General features: G+C 47.7%; 2 protein-coding genes across 11 annotated transcripts in view; one reads left to right on the top strand and one right to left on the bottom strand.

Moving 5' to 3' along the window:
- LOC125948283 (transcription initiation factor TFIID subunit 1-like) overlaps positions 1–24115 on the bottom strand; it is a 294308-nt gene that overhangs the window by 168194 nt on the left and 101999 nt on the right. The gene's annotated exons all lie outside the window — the stretch shown is intronic.
- Positions 1–24115, top strand: part of LOC125948284 (neurexin-3b) — a 100864-nt gene that overhangs the window by 61717 nt on the left and 15032 nt on the right. For 7 of the 8 annotated variants that reach the window (XM_049674215.1, XM_049674214.1, XM_049674211.1 and 4 more), the window contains 8 exons: positions 5797–5957; positions 6096–6122; positions 9249–9407; positions 9487–9639; positions 14672–14779; positions 14887–15271; positions 16413–16789; positions 16896–17016. In XM_049674215.1, coding sequence (XP_049530172.1) covers positions 5797–5957; positions 6096–6122; positions 9249–9407; positions 9487–9639; positions 14672–14779; positions 14887–15271; positions 16413–16789; positions 16896–17016 — 1491 coding nt within the window. The remainder of the gene's footprint in view (positions 1–5796; positions 5958–6095; positions 6123–9248; positions 9408–9486; positions 9640–14671; positions 14780–14886; positions 15272–16412; positions 16790–16895; positions 17017–24115) is intronic. The other variant, XM_049674209.1, reaches the window with a different exon arrangement.

Below are 24115 nucleotides of genomic sequence, written 5' to 3'. Positions count from 1 at the left end.
TAGAGTTGCGTTACTATATTTTCCATAGATTTATTTGATGCTGAGTGTATCAGCAATAACATTGATCTAGGTTAAATTTGTATGCGCCACGCCATTGTTTTTTAAACTCCTGTAATATTGTATGCGCTCTTAATATTCAAAATATCGCTCGGATTCCAGCTGCAATACTGTATTCCTTTATAAAGGAGCAAATTTCAAGTTCCATTTGCGAAACATTTAGAAGCTCTAGAGTCGTAACCGCTTTCGGTGTTGATATAGAAGTATTGTATATTAAAATTATTTATCGGCGTAATTGAACCGAAAACTTTCTAAAGCATTCCCTCTACGCTTGGCAGTCATTTTTTTCCCGTTATTTGTCAAAATGCAGTTTACGTGTTGTCAACATGTGTTTGTACAGCTTCTTTGCACGAATTTGGGCATTCAAGCTTTGTTCTAAGCTCAGATTTTGCCATTTTCTGGCATGATACGACCTTCAACCTTCTCACAAACATATTTGCCGAGCTGTGATGGCGACCATAGTGAGCTGCTCTTTTTGTTAAATGGCATCAATAAATCCCAGGATTCTTGAGAATTATTCGGCCTACTTTTGTCCGTAAAATCGGGCATTTGTTACACTTTTTGCCTGTTTTATTTTACCCGATTCAAGGTAAGAGTACTTTAGTTTAGTAAGTAAATGTGGTATTATGAGTTCAGTTTGGTAATTTCAAACGCAAACAGAATGGGAAAGTGACTGCTAGGTGCGCTGCAGTGATCAAAAGTTTCTGTCTAGATTCTAACCGGCACAGGCTTGATCACTCCGTTGTTTTTTTTAATTGATATTTACTCAGTAATGTTGTCATCGACTTAAGAACGCGAATTTTGAAATCTTGAACGGTCTGCATGCTTACAGAGAAAGATTGCATTTAATTGACACAGAATTGGAAGACACGCGTTATGCGACAGATGCTGCGAAGGACGCTGGTCAAACGCAAAGTCCTAGTTCGTGCCGAGGCAAGGTCTGAGCTAGCTATCAGCACGCGATGACGTATGCTAAGCTACCAGTCGCTAGCTAACCAGCTGACCAGCTGTGTGAAAGACCATTAATCCACCCGCAGCAACAGCAGCAGCAGCACTCTGTCCGGCAAATTAACTGATCTGCCTAGCGCCAGCCCACACACACACACACACATACCGCGTGCCACATCCTACACACCAAGACCGTAGTCGGGCTACCGGCTATACCAGCCCATATCCCAGAGTATGATCATTTTAACCGAGCACGGCGCAAAAGACAAATGGTGGTACTACCAGCTTCGGGTTGTGGAACGGGAACGAAAACCAATCGAGATACGCCTCCGGGGAAGAGACTATCGAAGAAGATGGTTGATTGATGGACTCTTCTCTGTCCTGACGCGTCAAACCATCACTATTGCGCCAGCGCCAGGTCATTATTCATCATTTAGCATTCACATCCCTGCACACACACACACACACACTCAAAAAGACACTAGCGCACAGTGCTGGCCGCTGGCTAAAAGCATCAAGGCCACAACTCAGTCCCGTAGGCGAGATGTTGGAAGATTGGGGAGGAATTATGCTTATTCAAGATGACCAAGGTGGCGGTTGTTTGGAACTAACGCACGTGGATGATCCGTTGCACTCATTACTGCTGCTAGAGCTTATAGTTGCCTTATATTTCCATTTGAACCCATACACTACACGCCACTCAGTACCGATAAGGTCAATGCACGCGGTTTGCTCTTTCGTGGTTGCTTTGTTTTCGAGCTGTCAATCGGTTTCTTTTGCTTTCTTTTTTTTCGAAAACTTTTACCCGCTCAAAAGTATCCATCATTCGCGATAGACACTGCATCGGAGACGGAGTGGCCTCTATCCGTTCCATTAAAAAGGAGATGGCGGTACAGGCGGTTAGAGGGGGCCCACCAGAAATGGGGTCTCTGTCCGAAGCGTCGTCTCCGTCTCTCGTGATCAATCATGAACGTTCAAACCCGCTATTACGTTTGGCGCTGGCCAAAACCAGCAGCGACAACAATGCATTGCCACTGCCAATTCATGACCTCGCACAATGCCAAGAAGTTTGCCGACGACGGGAGCTGAGGCTGGAGCTAGAATACACGCCACACGCGAACCACAAAACACACTGTAGCGCCCTACGGGGCCCCGGGAACACAGAACAGAACAGAACAGAAGGACAGAAGCTGTCGAGGTCGAGGGGTCCGAGCGGCAACGTCGGAATCCAATCGATCAAAAACAGCCTTTTAAATTGGCTCCTCTCCCGGCTGAGAGGGTGGGTGGGTGGTTTAATGGTGGGGTGGGGGTTGAGGATCGACATGCGATTCCTCCTCTTCCTTCGAAGAACTCGCACGCGCTCGGTCTTTGCGGTTGCCTTGGTCTTGCTGCACGAAGAGGGCGCCGTTCGTTAGGAGGCCGCTAGCGCTACTAGCTAAAAGCAATTTTGGGGCCATCTGCGCCTCCATCAAAGAGTTAATATACTATACCGAGGCGGTCCTGGCATGCACCGGGGATGATCCTTTGTTGTCCCGGTGCCGCGAGCGAGACCAGCAGTAAATCAAAGACATCGGGCCACAACAGCAGCGTTTTCGGGCAGGTTGTCATGCTGCCAGCTGATCGATCGATGGTTTTCCCCTTCTTCATCTCCCTTTTTCGCAGGCCAGCACATGCCAGCCGTCGAGTGATAATTGGATTCGTTCTCTTTTTTTTTTTTGTTATTCGTTATTCGTTTTGCTTCTCAAGATTGTTAACAAAAGGGGGGGGAAGCGAAGAAGAGAAAGATAGAGCCATTAATGCAGACGCACCAAAACAGAGGCTCATCACTCATTCAGCCTCCCTCGGTGGTCGTCGTTGTCTTCGTCCTTGCCGTCGTCCTCGCCATCATCATCGTCGTTGTCGACGTCATCAGCAAAAGGTGGCGATGGCAGGTGACAGCTTCATTTCCGCAGCGCTGCACTCGGAACTCATTACGCGAGCGGGCAGACCGCGTTGATAAATAAAATCAACTGCGACGTTAATTACTGTAGGCTGGGGTCGCACCACTACGGCTGCTGCTGCTGCTGCTGCTGTTGTTGATGTGCACGATGTTGAGTCATTAGGGCAGGAAGGGGTGGGGGGGAGGGTTTCCGGACCGGGTGGTGTGGTTAGCGTGACGACGGTTAGTGTCACGAAGTGCATAAAGGTTGCCTTCAGCACTCGCTCTTCAGCAACACTGAAAGCCATACACACGAAACTTGTGTTCCCAGCAAAGCGCCAGTAAAGCGAAGGAGGCGACGAAATGCCCTTCACTGGTACAAGGGCTTTGTCAGGGTCGATCCTCCGGCTGTGTATGTGTGTGTGTGAGTGTGTGGTTTCCAGAAGTTCCCCGAGTGGTTCCGTATTTTTAAGCATTTTCATTTCGAAGCGAGGGTTCTAATGCAACAAACGGACTTTAACGCCAGAAAAGCCCTCCTGGTTTTTTGTTCCACGAATCGACGCCACGGAACCAAATCATTCCACAAAATGTAGTTCCCGTGAAGAGGCGAGGCCAATTTCTACTTTGTCATTGCAACACCTGGACACCCGTTGATCCCGCTGTTTTGCACTCGGTAAATGTAATGCCCCTTCTTGCCCACAAACTGCGCCACTCGCTTTCCCTCTCTCTCACTATTTTACTTCTCGAGCACGAAATTGCCTGACGGCAATGCTCACAGGAACACGGTTTCTTCCGGTGCGACTTATCGGCCTTGCTAGAAATCAAGCGCCTAACGTGTGGAGGCGCAAAGGTGAAAATGTCACAGTTCACCAGTTCCGTTACATGGAAAATGCATTTTTCGCTTTTGCTTTCCACTTCACTTCACTCCACGCTCCGCTACACCGGGCCTTGGTATCGATACACGCGGCCACGCTCAGTCTGCGGCTCGTTAATATGCATGCAGAGGTCACGCAGAGGAGGTACCCGTTTTCAAGATGGAAGGGAGGGAGGGAAGGGGAGTATGTTCATCATAAAGCCTTTTAAAGGGAACTGCCTCGAAACAACATCGCCACAAAACATACTAATCAAGGATACAAGTGGTGACCACCGGAACGATGGAGTTCGGAGGAACGATTTTGGGTGAAAAAAGAAAATAAATTTTGCTCTTTAGTTGGTGGTTGCTGCATAATGCTGCTGAACCGAACCACCGATCGCCATGGTTGAACAGCTGTACTGCCTACCCCCACCCAACGAATACCGCCTTGTGACGCACAAAAAATAAGGGAATCATGCAGCGCAAGCGGTAGTGGTGGTTACGATACAGGTGGTGCTAATGGAGTATGGTCGTGATGAAAATTTAATAAGCAGAAATTTATGAAGGTTGCTACCTCAAACTAAGCGGCGGTTGCTTCGTTTTTGATTCCCCGTCGTGGGTGCGTGGTTATGGCAGAGTGCTTTATGTCTTGCTTTCGGCTGTTACCAACTTAGTATGCCATGGAATGCGGTATGGCAATTTTTGGTAGCCATTTTCGACCGAACGGGAATTTGGAAATGGCCGAATGGATGCGTCGTGATTGATGGATGCGCATTAGATGCGCTAAAGCAGGTGAAAGAGACCCTGAGGGAGAGCGATGTAATGTTATGTTGCGAAATGGTTTAGGAAGGTCCTTGAACTTTTTATGCCGCTTAGGTGTAGCGGTGGGTGACAATTGCAACCGATACTCTCTCAAAACACAGACGACAAATGCTGTGCAACAGTAATAGGATGATACACATTGAAAAGGGCATTGTTGTCGTATCTTATAGTACGTTTTCGACAGACGAACGCAGCAGCAAGTTTTCAAAGCGAAAAACAACTCGACACCTAATGTATAAAGCTCCACCTTCGGATCTCCTCTGAACTGGGTTCAAGTCTTACAGAGGTATACGAGCGCTGGAACTACAACTAATTATAGATTGATTGCACGATCAAGAAGACCGAAATGATTGTTTTGTGGTCCGTATAAATACTATTTAAAGGCATTGCTCAATTTTTCTAAAACAAGTCGATACGAGATTGTCGTGCAATGGTGTGGATAAGCGAATTCTGTTTTCAATATACCAAGATTTTGCTTTTTTTATTAAGAGATGTTTTTTAAAAAATATTTTTCATAAATTCTGAACCTTTTAAGAGATTTGTGCAAAATTTATTAATCAACTGAATCAATGAAAAGGATAAAAGTTTTAAAAAAAATTACACGATGCATTTTGCTTTTTTGATGCAGTTTTCCCAAAATCCAAGTTTTTAAAGACGTTGTCCATCTGCACACTGTTATTTACAGTTTATCATCTCAAAGCAGTTTTTTAAGGTAAAACCGTTAATCACTTTTTCATGTTTAGAATCTTTACGAAGCAACCTGGGAAATAAGTCGGAAAATGTGCATTTTTGCAGTCAAATGTGCTGAAATAAGTGTCATGGCTGCTTCTTTTGAAAAATATTCCTCAATTTCAATTCCAACTGTATTAAAAGAATTATTTTAAAAAATGCAGTGGTTTTCGGAAAATCATGAGAACATTTTGCATTGCATAGAACAATATTCGTTTACAATGAAATCCCCTATTGAAACTGTTCAAATGGTTTACAATGTCCTAGAGATATAGCTGCAAATACATAATAGCCATTTCTACTTAACCGTTTGGTTTACTTACATTGAATATTATTCTTAAAAGTACCCGAGCCCCAACTACACCATCCGTAGGCTGCAGCGTGGCCATCAGCTGCACTTAATCTACCGTTTCTGACATTCAATTTGTCTGCTCTTTACATGCCCACAACCACCCACCAACGTGTAAAGGTCACGGAACCGATTATCTAAATCTGGCCCTCCGCGATGGTGGCGTATCGCTGACGATGGGCCTATCGAACGGGAAGCAGGAGATGCACATCAAACCGTCCCGCGTACGCTTCGACGATCACCAATGGCACAAAGTTACGGTTCATCGGCGCATCCAGGAGGTGAGTAGGGGAGGTGGAGGTCCCGAGCGGTATGGTATGGTCATCCATATGAGATTGCATGTTCGCTCGCAGAACTCGATCTGACCTGGCCCTTACCTGTTCCTAACACTTGGTTTCTTTATGTATTCTTTTATGCAGATATCATCGATTACTAGTTTCTGTCGGGTAAGTATGCGCCAAGGAACACGCCCGTTACCATACGCGATATCAATTTCGCGAATCTATTCAAATCTCATTTGGCACGGCCACTGTGTGCATGTGTGTGTGTGTGTGCATCGGATTCACCGGAGGATAATGTTGATATGATTAGAGTCCCTCACTAAGTTGATCCAGAGTACCGTTACAGCAACCTACCACCTGAAACCCTGTAAGGACACACGCTGCGCGCTCTCTCTCTCTCTCTCTTTCTCTCGCTCTCTCTCCTCTCGGCCACTCATCAGCCAATCCGTGCTGGTCGGAAAAATGTCATTAATCATTTCCGTCCTACGACCCTTGCCACTTTCGTTAATGGGTCAGCGCTACTACCTTCAGCATTTTATAGAAGGGAAAAAAAACCAGAGAAAAAGTAAAGTTATGACACCAGCCACGGCGGGCAGGCCGGAACGGGCAGAGCACATACCCGTGTCCTGGGAGCACCGTGATCAGCACCAGGAGGGCTCGTGCTAAGTTCACCGAGTCATGTTCCTTGAGTGAAGCACTAATTAACGCCTCCTCATTGTGAGAACTTTTCCCATTTGCCCTCACTCACTCACTCACTCACTCGCTCGCTCACTCGCTCGTTGTGCTCGGACGCGCAATGGAGCACTTCCCATTAGGCGAATCACCATCAATTGCAGGCAACAGAACCACCACGAAACCAGCAGTCACCGACTGTGTGTGTGTGTATGCGAACGAACGAAGGAGCAAAGAGTGAAGCTACCGGAAGATTATGTAGATACAACACCAACGGTCCAACTTGCGGCACTTCATTCGGCTGCACCATCATCATCGCCCAACACCAACACCTTCAGTACCACCCCCCCCCCCCCCCCCCCCACCGACAGCACCACTCGATAGGTCAATGAAGCGCCGAGCAATGAACCGACCCTTCCGAACGACGAAAGATGGAATGAGGGAGGGCCTTCAATAGTGCAGTGCGAGACCTTTTGCCCACTCATTTACGTCGGGGCCAGATCGAGACGCTGCTGCTACTGCTACTGTTCGCTAATGGTCTGAGAATACATTTCCACTCGCTGTCTTCCACACCCCTTGCTGTGCCTGCTCGACACTGATCGAGCTAACAAAAGTTTCCTTTTCTTTACTGTTTTTTTTTCGTCCTTTCTCCTCGTTACTTCTTGATGAGCCCCCTAAGGCCCTTGTATTGACTTGCAAGTAGGCCTCGACCGACCGAAGAAGCTGCATACTACTCTGGGGGGAGGGTGGTGCCTGCACTGTGTTGTAGCATTGCGCGAATCAACAAAAGAATTAGCTCGGCTGGTTCTTGAAGGTCCGCGGGCAGCACAATAGCACTCTCAGCCCCACCACGACGTTGACGTTAATGGCGAAGCTGGGCTTTACAGGTCCAGTGTCAGAGGTTGCTGCGACGTTACCCTCGAGAAACAATATTCGAGTACGAGTACGAGCGAGGCGATTCCACGTGTTTTGTTAGAATTTCCCCTCCAATGCCAGTTCCATTTAAAGATTTCGTACAGGGGAGTTACAGTTGCAGGAGCAGACACCATAGCCGGTGTCAAAGTAGACTTTGCTTTTGAGGTTTGCTTGTCTGAGTCTTGAGTTCCATTTCTCTTATAAATCTTCAAAATGTTCTCCCGTGGTTCGACGTGGTGTGAAGCAAGAGGCACCTTAAACCTTCAACACGCCGGATAACAAGGCAAAGGTTCCTTCACACAGTAGCGACAGTACTGTGTAGCTGAACCTAAAGAACAGATGCTTGCCACGCCAAGAGACTTTCGACGGTGCCTCGATACTCGGTGGTGATACTCGAGATGGAACGCTGCCAGCCAGAAGGAATGCTAGAAACAAAAGCCATCGCTCCAGCGTTTGATGCTTTGCGAAGCCCGCTGCTCAGACTGCGCTACCTTTCTTCTGGATGAGTACCGTTGCAATGCGTTGAAGCCGGCCCTGAAAGAGGTCTCGTTCTTTCGGCATTCCTAGTTTGGACAAGTATGTCGCTGACGCGTTCACTGATGAAACGCTTCACGGCGCTTCCCCTGCCTGCGGATCTGCTTTGGAGTAAACATAATTGTTTACCCTAGGCCTAGGCCTCGAACCATTTTCCTTCGTCCCTTTCAACTTCCTACAACAATTAAGCGAACTATAGGGTTGCGACGGCATAGCATTAAACATGTCACGCCTTCTGCCAACTAGCAGCAAGCGCCAGTGTGCCGACGAAAATGTTAAATTTTAGCATTTTCCCGACTTGTAAGGACCTGTGTGTGTGTGTGTTTTGACTGTGAGCTGTTTTTTAGCCCTCGCACGACTTCAAAAAGCACCAATATCAATGGCCCCGGGTGTGTTTGGTGTGTTTTTTTTTCGAATGAAAGGACAAACAGACGGACCCTGAACCGGTTGCTCCCCGAAACCAGACATTCTGCAACGCCTGCTTGGTGCTGATCTTGCGCGCAAAACGGTCTACACCTACCGAAAAGGTTGGCAACAAAAGAGCGGCGCGTAACATAATAATGAAAACTTTCTCAGCTCAACAGGCGTGCTGCCTTCCTTGAACCACCGAAGGGTGGGGGTGGGGGCAGGCCACCTGGTACCGGGCGAGGACCCAAAACCCACATCCTTTGCAGGTGCGAATGCCGGGGCAATCACATTATACCGAATTCCGGAATATCCGGATCACTGTAACGTGGCCACCCTGAAGCTGACAAACAGAGAGGGGAGCGTAAAGGGTCTGGCTGGCTGGCTGGCACGTACCGTTTTGGACCCTTTAGTTTCGTCCGAAATGGCTATTTATATACGATGGGAACTTAAAAAGGGGGGAATACTTTAGAAGAAAGTTTATGTTCCTTTTTCCCCCGAAGCCGGTCGGTAACCGATTCCGATCCCAACAAAAAGATGCCGGCACCGGACCTGCCGCCGTCGTCGTCGTCGTCAAAAGACCTTTTGTTTAGTTGAGACATCGGGGCGAGCAGGATAGAGAGAGAGAGAGAGAGGCATGCTATACTGTCCGAAAAAAGGGGTTAGAAACATCTGTCCAACGGTGTACCGATGCAGAGAACACACGGACATCACTTGGCATCACTTCGGAGCTACTTACTCATCTGTTCCCCCGCTCCTTTCCAGCTGGTGGCCGTGGTCGACGATGTGTACACCGACCATTCGCACATTGCCGGCAAGTTCACGATGCTCTCGTCATCCCGGGTGTACGTCGGTGGTGCCGTTAACCCACGGGCCCTTCTGGGCGCTCGTGTCCACAACAACTTTGTCGGTTGCCTCCGGAAGGTAAGTAGTAAATCCCTGACTGCGCGACTTTGCCCGATAACCGATGACATTCCGACATTGTTTTTGTTCATCCTCCCAGGTTGAGTTTTCGGCCGATACGTTACGCCTGAATCTGATCGACTTGGCACGCACCGGTTCGAAGCTGATACAGGTGGCCGGTCGCGTCGACTACACCTGCCCTTCCGGTGATCCGCAGGATCCGGTGACCTTCACAACCCGCGAATCCTATCTGGTAAGTAATGGTTGGCCGCAGAGAGAAAGAGAGAGAGAGAAGGTGCCGAGGAAGAGACTTGCAACTGCGACAACACTCCCCCGTAGCCTCCGGGACCACCGTCGGTCGCTACACAAAGTCATGTTTTGGCTAGGCTGCATCCGGTTGATTAACTTTAAATGAATCATTCCGCTTCACGGATGCTTGCTTCGCCGCGGGTTCCGTGCTGTTCGCGACCAGACCTTAAGCGTGAACCCGTAGTAGTAGTAGTAGTAGCAGTCGGTAGCAGTAGTCGTAGTAGAAGTGGCAGCGAAACTTTTCCGGCGTGAAGAAACCATCTCTCTGCTCTGCAACCGCACCGTCACAAGCGCAAGGCATTGGGCCAAAGTTTGGTTCAAGAAGAGGAAGAAGAAACGAGAAACTTGATCCGTTCCAGAGCCCAGTCCCAGTTCCAGGCCACGGGGGAGGGGGAGGGACCGGCCTTTGCCACGCAACGGGTGTACGTTTTCACACGTTCCGCTAACCGCAGCGAATCGTGTCCGTTGTTTTATGTAGATTTTATGCGGAAGAAACTATTCAATTTCATAGCATCCGGACCATCCGAGAGACGGGAAGAGACCACCCGGTCCCGGTGTCACGACGGGTCTGGTATCATCGGTCCCCATGCACACCGCACCGCGTTGACCAATTCCCGGGCGTTTTGCGTTTTAAAGTGGCGCACGGTGAGCGCAACATTTTGTCTTTAATGTTGTCTCCAGCAATCAGCATCACTCGTGGACGAATGTACCACAGAAATGATAAGGTTACCAAGATGGCCGCAAAAGATATTTGCGTTCCGTGTTCATGATGATCTCAAGATGTGTCTATGTGTGTGCTGTTGTTGCACGCCGTGTGCATCCGGCAGGATGTGCAATACAACAATGTCGAGCGCAAGGGTTGACCATCTACATCGCAGAAGGCGATGGATCCCGTGTGTCGGTGACGACCACGAACCACCACGAACGGTTGGTACTTTGTTGGCATATTCTGCATCTAACTGCTGCTGGCAAACAGGAAATGATTAGTGAATTCCCACACCCTCTCTACACCACTCTCCGTTTCGTATCACTACATGACATCTTATCTCCGTACCGGAAATTGCCATCACAGCACATGAAGCTCGTCTCTGCCACCACTATTCCCCCAACGGATCGCAGCAGGCGACGCAACGGGAGTTCCAGTCCAGTTGCTTTAGTTCAGTTTCCCTAAAAACGGGGGGCAAGAAAGTTGGTGTATGTGTGTCCCCTACCTACGGAACTGCATCACAATGTTGCACTGGGTATGCTGATTTATCGCGCATCAACCTGCATTCCGGTTAGGATTGGTGTGTGTGTGTGTGTCAGTGTGACCAACCGGATAAAGTGCAGAAAGCAGAGACCATTTCTTGCCTTTCTTATCACAGTTTGGAACCGACTTCTCGCAACCACAACAGGAGGTCTAAACGGAAAGCGGAAAGCAAACAATCGGTCCGGAACACAAAACTCCCCTCGCGTACCGGTATTTGTGAGAGTGAATTGTTGTGCGTTTGCCGCTGACACATTGTGCCCACTGAAATACGGATATAATTCACATCGGAGGTTGGACTCCCTACTCTACTCCACCGACAGTTCGCTTCCAAGGATCTTAGTTGGCGGTTTACGCGCGCTCGCGTGTGTGAGTGTGTGTGTGTGTTGCGTTGTGAGTTATTTGGGGTCTTTGTGGCCATTATTCTTCTGCTAAAGACGTGCAGTGTTAAGCGGACAAATAACGGAGCATCACTCCGGTAAGACCGTTAGGACACGTTAGAGGTTAATTTCAACCTGGGCTTCTTTTTTTTCCACCCTTATTTCGGAACCGCAGTCATGCCCTGCCAGTGGCAGGAGCATGGGAGCTCATTAGCTGCCCGCGTACGCAAGACGCCGGTACCGCGGTGACCCGCTGGTGGTGGTGTAATCAGTTTTTCGGTTTCCTTTGAAGCATGAAGCTGCTAGCAGATGGCTACTAGATGGAGCACAATAATACGCTCACCGCATACACCACACCGAGCGCGGTATACACTGGTTGCTTGTTCATCATCAACCATGGCGTCAGCCCTCCGGCTTGAGCCATTATAATGATACAATGCCGCTGCCGCTGCGAACACAATAAGCCTTCCTCGGTTCCGCGGTTTCTCTCTCTCTTTCTCTTTCTCTCTCTCTCTCTCTTCTCTACTCTGCCACGAACCACGCAAAATAATGGTGTACAATCGGTTGGCCCAAAGGGGAGCAGCGCTTGCTTTGGAAAACTTTGTACAATCATCTCAGTTGATTCGGTGGCTCAGTGGCTATAACTACCGCACACAGCAACCATTGACCGCAGCAACTCCCGGACGCAAGCAGTTCTAGCCGAGACAGTTAAATGACTTCCCGAGAACACCCGGTGCCACCCGGGTGGCCCAAAACAACTTCCACTTCCACCACGAGGACCTTACGAAAAGGAGGAGGAGGAGGATAGGAAGGAGTATCTTAGAACTAACACCACACGAACGGGTCACGTTTCCGGGCGGGCGAGGAACGCTTGGGAAATCTCGAATGTCAACTGCTTGTGCGCTGGGTGGTTGGTAAAACCACACCAAACAAAACGGGGATTTCTGGCCATTTCGTTCGGATATCAAACGTTCCAACCGCAGAGTACGAGGCGAAGGGAGATGAAATGTCAAACACACCCCACACACACACACACACGCAAACAGATCGGTCAAACTGGGTTCTGGTAGCGGATTACATTCGTAATGAAGGTTTCGCTCAAACTCGAAGCGTGCTTCAATCCAGTGCTTCCGGTTCGGTTCGGTTTTGCGGGGATCCGGGATACATTTTCCGCTTTCATTTTCCAATCTAGGTTTCCTCCTTCTCCATCATCATCATCATCATCGCTGATGGTGGATCTCGCCGGATGACGGATGACGAAGTGTCATGTACTACGAAGCACAAAACCGTGTCCAACTGACACAATCCAACTTGGGCCTTGTTGGCCGGCCCTCATCAGTCACACGCACCAGTCAGGCGACTCCCCCCCATCTCCCACCATCCCACTCCGGAAAAACCAGACCCGGTGCCATGCAGAACGAAATGACAAACGACCTGGATGGGCGGCATGGCCGGTGAAGGTCGTTGTTGTTGTTGTTGTTGTTGTAGTGCCATTGCCACTGCCAGTGTTCAGTGTCAGTATGGCCAGGTCGAACACGGAACTCGGAACACGAAACAAGGGCACATGCAGGAACGCGAAACAAGCGTAACCAAAACAAAACCCCGAAGAACCGGACGGAATGGGGTGTCCAGCTTCATAATTCATGCTAATTGCTGGCTGTACATTTTAATAAATAAATAAATTAACCTTCTTCCCTTCGCCTTCGCTGCGCTGCGCTGCCCTTCCACCCATTTGGGGAGTCTTTCTCCGGGGCGACCTTCCGGCTTACGCGTTCACTTCCGCGGAAACCCCGGAACCGGAAGAAGAACCTTCGCAACGGAAGCTCCTTGTTATGGGTGGGGGGGGGGGGGGAGGTTGCTGGCTGCTGGATGAAGCAATCTCGGAGTCCGGTTCTGGCACATTGCGCAAGGCAAACGAACAACATTGCACACGCGACCACTGCGGTTGATTCCGGACATACCCAGCACACCGGTTGGATCCCCGGCGTCACTGTCGACGGTGTCGTCGTTGCATTCGCCACTCCAATGCAGCAACATCGGTGGTAGTGGTGGCCGAGCGAGTGTGTCGCATAATTCTAGGCTCCGCTCTCACTGCCAAGCCAAGCCAGTCATACCAGGTTCGCACCGGCGGATGCTGTTGTGTAACATTCGAACGCAAACGTCCTAGTTCCGAGTGAACCCGGAGTCCATCATGAGGCCGGTCAGTCTCGGACTCGGACCATGGGCGTGAGAAGCGACAGTTGGCAGAGCAAGAAGAACGGATGAGAGGGGGAGTCCTTAAAAGTTTTATTAAAAATGAATAATTAACAGCGAAACGAATGGGGCGACGACGACGACGAGCGACGATCCCCCATCCACCACCATGGCCTGCTTGATGCCTGCAAAGCCTGCTTAGTGCGAGAGCGCAGCAGCATTTAGCAATGGCGCCGCGAACACACCACATAGGAGGCCGGGGAGTGCGGAAGGAACCGATTTTACGCAACCCGAACAAAAGAGAAACGATCAGAGAGAGAGAGGGAGGCCACAAATTTTCCCGAGCGAATTTGAATTTCTAATGCAGTCGAGGCTCGAGGGATGGCCAGCCAGGCCAGGCCAGGCCAGGCGAGGGTTTTGTGGTTTGCAGTTGGACACACCAACTCCAGTGGCCCCGGCCAGGCGGCCACTTCCTCCTCAGTCGGACCATTAAATCGGTTACAAAGGGCGCTGCTCCGGTGCTCAATCTCTCCTTGGAGAACCAAACCTTCCTTGGCCGTCTTTCCGGGGGGAGTCGTGATAAGGGAATCGAGTTACAAAAAAAAACAGATGAAAAAGAAGAAGGAGAAGGTACGCATCACCGCGAAAGGATCTCATTGTCGTGGTGGCCGCGCGCGTGGCCTGAAATAGCCGCGAGCGGCTCGCTCTCTGTCACAGCAAATGGTCCTGGTTACTATTAATTACGGTCTTCGTTACGGTTACGGTCGTCGACATTAGGTAGATGGGTTCGGCCGAAGGGAGCCACGGAAGGGATGGGGAAGCTTGCCAAATCGCTCGCCACCCCCTTCTCTCCCTCTCTCTCTCTCACTGCAAGAGGTTTAGGGCCGGGAAGATACACTTCATTATATTTAAATTTAATTACTTCGCTTATTCCCAACCCTGAGAGCGCGCGCTCGGCGTCTCGGCGTCGGTCGCTTGGACGGTCGGTCGCTTGGACGGTCGGTCCCCAATCCGGTTCTTGGCTGGTGTTGTTGTTGTTGTTGTTGCTGTTGCCGGTCGTGACCCACTTCATGCGACTGTGTGTGTGTGTGTTTGATGCAAATCTAATTTGCCTCCTTCTTCTTGTTCTTCTCTCCTTTGCATCCATGACACTTTAGCTGTTGCCCCCGTGGGACGCATCGAAGCAGGGCATTCTGTCGTTTAAGTTCCGCACAAACGAACCGAACGGATTAATCATCCTCAACACGATGACCCGGGTGCCAAAGGTGAGTAGCACCGTGTGTGTATGTGTGTCCCAAGTGGACGGTGTGCCGGAACCAGCCGAGAATGGGCCACTTTCACTCACCCGCAAGCGTCGCGTTCTCTTTCGCAGAGTAACTTCTTCGCGGTGGAGCTACTGAACGGACACATCTACATCCACATGGATCTGGGTACGGGAGCGGTGAAGGTGCGTGCATCGAGACGGCGTGTCGACGATGGTGTCTGGCATGAGCTGTCGGTGCGCCGGAGTGGCCGCGAGGGTAAGGTCGGTGTCGATGGGCAGTGGAACGATTTCCGGACACCGGGCGATGCCACGCAGATGCAGCTCGACAGCCCGATGTACATCGGGGGCATTGGGCCACCGTACGCCGAAATCTTCATACCGCCGGCCATCTGGACGGCGACGTTGCGCCAAGGGTTCGTCGGGTGCCTGCGTGATCTAACGCTGTCCGGCAAACCGGTCGACATAGCGCACATCGCCCGCCAGCAGGACTCAGGTAAGTGGTTTTCGACGGGCCAGCCAGCCAGCGTTGATGGTATTTATCGATCCCGATCGACGTAATCGAACGTTAAGTGAAACAGCAAAAGACATTCACATGCCTGATGATGAGGGCACGAGATGATGGTTTGTGGTGTGTCTGGCGTGAATTTTCGAACTAGAATACACTTATGCTAGACTAGAAATGCAGCATGAAACAAAAGCATTATGCACCCTTTTATATGTTCATCTTGCTCCAATAGCCTACATCTACCCTTCTCGCTGTTATGACTAACAGTACAGTACCATTTCAGCAACGAGTGTATTTTGAATTTCATAACGTAACGAATATAATATATGAAAGAAATCTAATCTTTACATTCGAACAGTTTTGGCGAGTCGATGATAATCGATGAAATTATCGTGGACTTCGGAAATGCTTCCAATGGAAATGCTTTTCAGATTGTATATGAAGATCGCTTCAATATTTCCGCAATATAATTGCCCTTCATTATCAAACAAGTAAAATGCTTTTTACATATCTTAACTATTTAACCTAATGACGTACCTTTATCTAGTCGTATCAAGAGAATATGCACCTAAGTTCCATTAAATTGAACTTTTTCCTTCAAATTAATACCAAAACATTAGATAGAATAGCTAAAGCACAATTTGTTTTTGAATTTCTTCAGATCCGTTAACAGATTTAGTTTCGTTTCGCTCGTCGATATGAATGAATTTTAGCAACTTATTTCGGTACATGATGGTTCACAATTCATATTTTAAGAATCCTTTATGAATCTATTCTATATTATTAATGGTACACTATTGTCACTATTATAGAATTTTATTATGGACCTTCCATTTAACAAAGTTTGTCTCATGAACTATCATAACTTAAGCATTATTTTTAATGCTGCAATATGATCTGTGAAGACATCTAATGAAAGTTATGACCTTTTCCTCAATTGGGAAAGTTATCCCAAATGTTTTATTTCGAAACGATTCAAATTGCTTGAAGATTAATTTCATCATGAAGTGTATTTATTTCAGAGGCCAGAGGTCAGAGATCTAAAGGTTTCCTCATCTGCTTCTTCTACCACCGTTGAGTCTAGTTATTAAATTCCCCCTCGGTTTTCGTCTTCTTTCCCGCCCCACAGGAGCAATCAAACCGTCGTGTCACGTGATCGCGAACCAGTGCGGTGGCCAGGTGTCACCCTGCCAGAACGGAGGCCAATGCACGGAAGGTTGGAACCGGCCGCTGTGTGACTGCTCGGCCACGCTGTTCACCGGACCGACGTGTGGCCGTGAATCGGCCACCCTGGCCTTCAACGGATCCCAACACATGGCCATCTGGATCGGGGGCAATCTGGGCAGCCGAACGCAAACGGAGGAACTGGTGATCCGCTTCAAGACATCGCGACCGGCCGGTTTACTGTTGCTGACTAGCGCGGAATCCAGCTCGTCGGATCGGCTCGAGATCGGGCTGGTGGCTGGCCGTGTACGGGCCAACGTACGGCTTGGCGATCGTGAAAAGGTCTCTGCCCGGTCTTGCTTCTTTTCTTATGCCGCCTTATTCTCAAATCTTTCTGACCTGGCGCTTGACCTACCGCCGTTCGGCCATCGTTTGCTTCTCGTTGCAGAACTTGCTCGCCGGCCAGGGTGTCCTGAACGATAACAACTGGCACACGGTGAGGTTTTCGCGACGTGCGTCGAATCTGCGGCTGCAAGTTGACGGGACACAGCCCGTCAGGGGTATGTTATGTATGTATCAACAGCACCATTACTTTTTTGCCCTATTACGTGTCGTGACGTGTCGTTTCTCTTTTCTGAATTGAGACGAATCGAAAACTGTTGAACCGATGATGAAATCGCAATCGGATGAATCGAAAAAAAGGCCCCAAAAACAAAAACAGAAAACAAAAAAAAACCGTTTCGCGGCCCCAGAAATCAACAACTACCACAAAAAAAACGATCCACTAACGAGAGAAGCAACGAACGCGCAATGAGCCCCCTGCCCCTGCCCCTGCCCCTGCACTGGCTCCCTTTTCCCCCTCAAACCGTCTCTTTCGGCTCGGTTTAACTATGCTGGAAGTTGCAACCGGTTGCTACGTTGGCGACCGGATTGCCTGAAATAACGGACCCTTTTCAAACGCAGCAAACGCAACGTCCCTTTCTCGATAGAAAGTGGTTTCGGTTCGAGCGTAGCATTAATCGGAAGCGATTGGAACGCCTTCCCCTTTCTTACACTCCCTTCGTAAACCAGAAGTAGAAGAATGATAAGCATACATTCCATTGCACACATCCACATATACACACACACACAAACAGCCCTGTCTCCCGAATTGAAAAAGATCTGTCTTGAATCCCTGGAAACCAAACACCATAGCCAACGTGATCACCAATACCCGTATCGCCTGTATCCTTCGACAGTATGAAATATTTTTCCCCATCGATTGAGCGACCATCACCGAACCGAACCAAAACACACAATGTACCACCTTCCCTCCACGTCCCGATGTTGCTCCCAATACACTCACACACACACACACACTCCCATCGCGTTATGTTTTCAATTAGCTTTGGTTCTTCTCATCCACCTCACGTCACCTCACTCCCTCACTCTCTATCTATCATTGAAAGGCCATGATAACTTCATCATAGCATCGTGTTCGGATTATCCTTTTCCACGTTTCATGTTACAGATTTTGGTTTTTGTTTTCCATTCATCAAACCCATTGGCGCAATCTTACGGGGCGCTTCTTTTTGGGGAGGGGAAGATGGGTTATACGAAAGCTCAACGATTCAGTTAGTCTAACGAACCGTAAAACCGTCTGGGGAGTGCTGAAGCTTTGAAGGTTAGAGACGCTCTTTAATACATTTTGACTAATGAAATTGGTATCCCGTGTATATGTGGCCATGATTTGCCGACGTAAAGTTAAGGTGATGGTAGACTGCTAACCCCCACAGGGTGGTAAGATGAAAGATATAATTCCCCTTTGTATAGTCGTCATGATAACTTTATTGCAAAAGGTTAGGATTTCTGTTCACTTTGAGAATAAGTGGTTAACAAGGAATTTGATTTCGTTTACATCAGATCAATATGATTTTTTGAAACATCAAAGACTCTTAAAAACTACAATAAAGAAATTGTTGCCATGTGCATAGTTGGGTCAATGAAACAAAAGCTACTGTTTGGACAAAGATGCAAAAGTGATAACTGCCGCCCGCAGCCATTTTCCGAATGATTCCAAAACATATTTAGAATTAATAGCTTGGATGTAAACCTCTTGAGATGCAGAGTATTATAGAAGTGTCTGGCAACCGGGCAGCCAATATAGTTGTTGGAACTCGGCTACCCCAGAAGATACATGTTGCATAAGCCGTGGCCACACGGGGCGAAAATTTGCGCGCAAATTTGCACATTAATGCCAAAATGTTTTCGCTTCGTGTGGCAGGGGTAAAAACCCGAAAATTTATGCCGAAATGTCAAACGTATTGTTTTCATCTGTGTTTTGGCCGCTGAAGTTGATTTCCGAATAAATTTCGCAGTTTTTAACGATTTTGTTGCTGTTGCTGTTATATTTATATTACAAATGCAAAAACAATACGAAAAGAACCTACATTTTCGTAAATAAAGCGTTCGATAGCGTCAAGGGTTCAGCGAAAAAGTCCGCGGACGTATAAAAGTTTGACAGCGTGTAAGGGTTAAGCGAAACCGTTTTGGCATTAATTTTTTCGTTTGCGCTAGAGTTTTCGCCCCGTGTGGCCACGGCTATAGAATTATTTTTTGGATCCCTGGAGGCAAGATTTTGAACGAAAGATAATTCAAACAATTTTTTAAAATCCTCATATTTCATGGTTCAATGCGCTGCATTCACAAACAGGACATGTTCTCTTTTCTACATCAAATCGAGTGTAACACTAAGCAAATATTTTTCCAAGTCGCACTTTATTTTAACGATAGTTTCTTAGTTAGGTATATTTTAAACTTATTTAGATGATGATTTCGTTTAAGATGTTTTGAGGGATTGGTTTTCATAAATGGCAGTACTTTTTATTCAGAGAGAATGTACTACAAATTTGCTGTGTCTCAGTACCTTATTTCGTTGGTGTGGTAATGTCGTCAGGTATGAGCCCAGTAGAGCTTTACAATGGTGAATAATTTCTATCAACTAAAAGATATAAATGTCTTTTGTGATGGAGATTAGAAGCAAATGGAGATTAGGAATAAAATGGCTCAGGAAGTCGAGCCTGTAATTTTTTTTTGAAAAATGATTTCTGTGGCTTTAACACAAACACACAAACACAGCCTTTGAAACAATTGAAAAAATTGCAGTTTGAGCTTTACTTACTGACTTTTTATTAAAATTAATAGAAAAAAATTATAGATAAATTTTAAGAACCATTTGACATAACTTATCATCAAGTGATACTTCATATCCCTGGCACGGTGTTCTTATGCTACAGGCAGTACAATACAGTATGGCTACAGTATGTTTAACAAACGTTTGATAATTTTAAGGTAAATTTAAACAACATTGATGATCAAAACGAACGGCTTCCAAAAGCGGGCCCGACGGATCACAGTCTACTTTGTTGCTTTGTTGGTTGGACGCTGTTTACTTAAACATGTGGTTTGCGCATTTTGAAGTTATATTGTTACACACTGACAGCCACCGCCAAAATGGATTGCCTGTATCTGAATGAGCGAAACGATTGAGCGAAAAAGAAGAGGCGTTGTGTTACCACCATCCACCAAAAACCCCCGCCTCTGCGTCCCCTGGAACGCATCTTAAAGGTTAATCTTCAAAGCACAACCCTCACGGGGATCCCTTTCGCTCCCTCCCAGAAATGGCAGGTGATCCTTTTGCCAGCAGCTGAAGGGTTACGTGAATGCTACCGACAAGCAACCCAGTGAAGGCATCAGCAAGCAAAATTCCAAACCTTGGCACATAGCTTACGTAACACCCATCGTACCTGCAGCCATCGGGCCTCCTCCACACCCTGTACTACGCTCGCTATGGAACGTCTTATCTTGACATACCGAAAACCTGCTGCTATATGTGTTATTATGCCGTAAAGGTACACGGTGGGCATACCGACTCCGGCACAGATTCTGGTTGACATTCAAATTAATTAAACCCCTGTTTGACCTGTTGTCGGCCGCTATCGGTCTGGGTGGGGTTGGCTGTTTTCAGCTTTCAGTGCTAGTGGTTTGTAATAAAAATAGTTTCCTCAACAGTGAACGCCACAACAGAGGCTGAGGGCTAAGACCGGGCTATTGCCCATTTCGGTGCCCATTTGGTTCAAAATGGGTTTCATGTAAAAGCAATCCGAATAAATCTATAACCTTCAATCTCGTCCAGAGCTTATGCTGCCTTGCTGGAATGCAGACTTGTAGTAGTGAATGCTGATCGTTTTGCTCCGCATAAATCCATATTTTTCAGGCTATGGCTGTGGAGCGCACTGTAGCCATACCATCGACCACAAACGGGGCCCATTTATTATATTATAGATTGCGGTGAATCAGGGAATAATCCCGAAGCGGGGCGACAACCGTGAATTCTCCATGGTCAGTAGCAGCAGCAGCAGCAGCAGCAGCAGCATGGATGTTGGAATTGAATTCCGATGGTGAAGCCGTTAAACCAGAAATGGTTCACAATCGTATTCAATTAAACGATAATTGTGTCACATTGAAACTTGTTGCAAGAGAATTCCGTTCAAACAGGTGGAACTAATGAAAGCTTGCTCAATCGAACGTGCAGCATTCAATTCAGAACATGAGTTGAGTAGCGTGATTTTGTGTCACATTGAGTGAGCCCTCTCTCAAATGTCTCTAGTGACCAGCCATTTGTAGTACAAACATCAGGACCACATTATCGTGGAACAGTCGGTAACGTTGCCGGAGCCATTACGGTCCGACCGACAAATCACGACAATGTAAAACGCACTACTAGCACTCGATGGGATGGGCACGCTGCGAGTACATTCACCATCGAGTGCCATAATAACGAGATACTATCTTTCGATGTTGACTTCAGATAGAACGGTTGCACTGCCAGCAGTAGTAGTAGTAGTAGCGGCGTCACGGTGTCATTACAGTTGCAATCCGTATGCCACGCCATGAAGTGCATCGTAATTCTGGAGGCCCTCCCCCATTACAAGGCCGATAATCGTGAAACATGTATGCGGCGCTCGCCGTCACCATGCATGCACGCGTTCTCGGTCTGTGCGCAGATGCCAGCACCAGCGCGAATGCATAATGCAGTACTGCTGGGAATGCCGATTTGCTTGGTTCGCTCACTCAGCAACACTCACACGGGATATTACGGTTGGGCGCTTGACGAACTCCCGTCCCGTTCGTCCCGGGACTGCGATGAATGCGATGAAATTTCAATAAAATTAATGACTTTTGGGGGCGGTCACCACATGAATCGCTTTTGTGTGTGATACATGATTCCTGCGGGATAAATGCAGGTGGAATGAAGGCTGGCGAACAACTTGCTCCCTTGTGTTAACCGCTCACCAAATTGATCTGGACGGGAACAATAAACACATCATGGTCTCTATGTGAATGCACACCAGGCGCTTAAAACGGGGTTAAAAAAATAGTGTGGGAAGCTGCTGTCGCTTTACTTAATTGAGAACATACGTGGAACAGCCCAAAATCGTATTAAGCTTCACGAAGCTTACAATGGAGGCGCCTGGTACTCGATGGAGGCGCCTGGTACCTCATGGAGGCGCTATGAGTTTCTGACAACGGTAATGGCAATTACTGTTACGTACAGAATGGTAAAACATCTGTTTTCTCCATTAATAGACAGTCTGCAAAACAGCCCACCACAAATGGCACTGTTTTTCCTTTCCAAGTTATCGCTCCCCTTCGCGCTTGCAAGCGTTATAGGTAGCAATAGGTAGTAGAGCCTAGAGTGAGTCACAAACAATCCAAATGATTTCCATGCAAGCGCCACAGCGCGTCATCGATGATGGTGGCAACACATTATCGCCATTTTTGCGATTGCTCTACTCCCCACTGAAATGCGCAAAACCCTGATGCAGTTGCCAATCGACAATTTATGTTCTTAATTGAAAATCGTCCATCGTTTTTTTTTTTGTTCGGTTCGTTCGCTTTGGATTGCATTTTTACGGCCGGTTACCGGTCAGCTCACTGGCCAGAGGTGAGCTTTTCGTTTTTACTGTTGTTGTTGTTATTGCGGACATGAGAATCGTCAAATTGAATTTCAATAAAGCGCGAGCGTGAGAACTATGAAGAGGACTGCATGCAGTGTTCCATTTATGCGGATGCTGCTCCACCTAGCAGCCATAGAACAGTGCACATGCCGCCACTGGAATCGGGTGTTCCGTTTTTCAGTTTAAGCAAAGGATTCGTAATGAAATCCGACTCCTGTTTTCACATAATGAGAGCGTTCCATCATCTGTATGGTATCCCATTATTCGGCCTTTTTTTCTACTTCTTCTACTTTTCGGCGCTTCACTTGTGGTATTGGCGATACTGCGCAGAGTGCAATTATTCCAACAACGCTTTTTTGGGACAAAACTTACCACACATCATGATACGATTTCGATTGTTTTTGTTTTCTTGTTCATTTTGCTCATAAACCCTTGCTTGACATTAATATCATCATCGTCGCATCTCAATCGCTCTCTCGCCCTGCCTGTCACATCCCTGCCATGAAATTTGATCAAGTCGATGAGTCGAATACATCGCTGCCACTTGTGCGGTCTCTACATTCACCTCGATTACCCCCGAGATAAATCCCCGGGATCATCATCATCAACACGCCATCTCGACGCGCCATGAAACCTCTGCTCTGTTCCCGCTGCTTTGACAGTTCCCCCGGTGTGGGTGTCCACACCCGCGTCGTCTGTATATAATGGCTCGTTGGCTCACACCCCACACCAAAACCAATCGCGACGACGTGCTGTTGACGTGTGTAACCGTGGAACACGTGCCCGAAACCAAAAGAAAAAAAGCAACAGAACAGCAACCAGCCGCGACCGCGAGTCGCTCCCCCAAAAATTGTTTTCGCGTTAACGAGCAAATCAGTTGAGAGTGAACCGATGTCTAAGGACAGACACTCACCCGCACACTCACACACCCATAGACTGAGCGAGAGAGAGAGATAGAGAGAGACACGGTAGACGACGGAGGACGACGCGATCGCGTTCAAAATTATCGAACGTCAGGGCGCTAATTTATGTGCACCAAAATTTGTTTACCGTTTTTTCTGCTTTTATGTTCGTTCCGTTTTACTTTCCAACTTTCTTTCTTTATTCCTACCTTCTTTTCGATCTGTATTTGCTACCCAAGCAGTATAAAAAAACGTATTGTTATGATTACCTATGATAACCTTAAATATTATGATAAAGTATCTACCAGCAACCGTAAAGTATGTTTGCCACAACCTACACCTGCCATCTGCCACCACCACCACCACCACCACAAGCACACGCACAATATACCTCGTTGGTCGTTTGGCCCCTTCTCCCGCCCGTCCGCCCTTCACCAGTACTTACTATGCCTTACTAGCTCGTTTCAGCCTTCAACGTTATTTCGTTCTGCAATGCAATAGCTCTGCACACTTTGGCTTTCGACCATGAGCCGACACAATACACACGACACTTCCCTACCATACAAGCATAAAAGCCCTTAAAAGGCGCACAGTAGGCGCTATAGTTCGTGATCATCGTCTTACTCTATTCCAGTTCTGCATTTTTTGCATCAAGCACGCATTGCTAATGGGAAACCAATGCAACTAAGTACAACTAATATTGCCAGATGAGGCCAGTATTTGCACCACCACCACCACCATATGCCATGCATGCATTCCTGAATCTT

This window comes from Anopheles darlingi, chromosome 2 (assembly GCF_943734745.1).
Source record: "Anopheles darlingi chromosome 2, idAnoDarlMG_H_01, whole genome shotgun sequence".
NCBI lineage: Eukaryota > Metazoa > Arthropoda > Insecta > Diptera > Culicidae > Anopheles > Anopheles darlingi.
The sequence above is the reverse complement of the archived record's forward strand: the minus strand, read 5'-3'. Positions and strand labels throughout refer to the sequence as shown.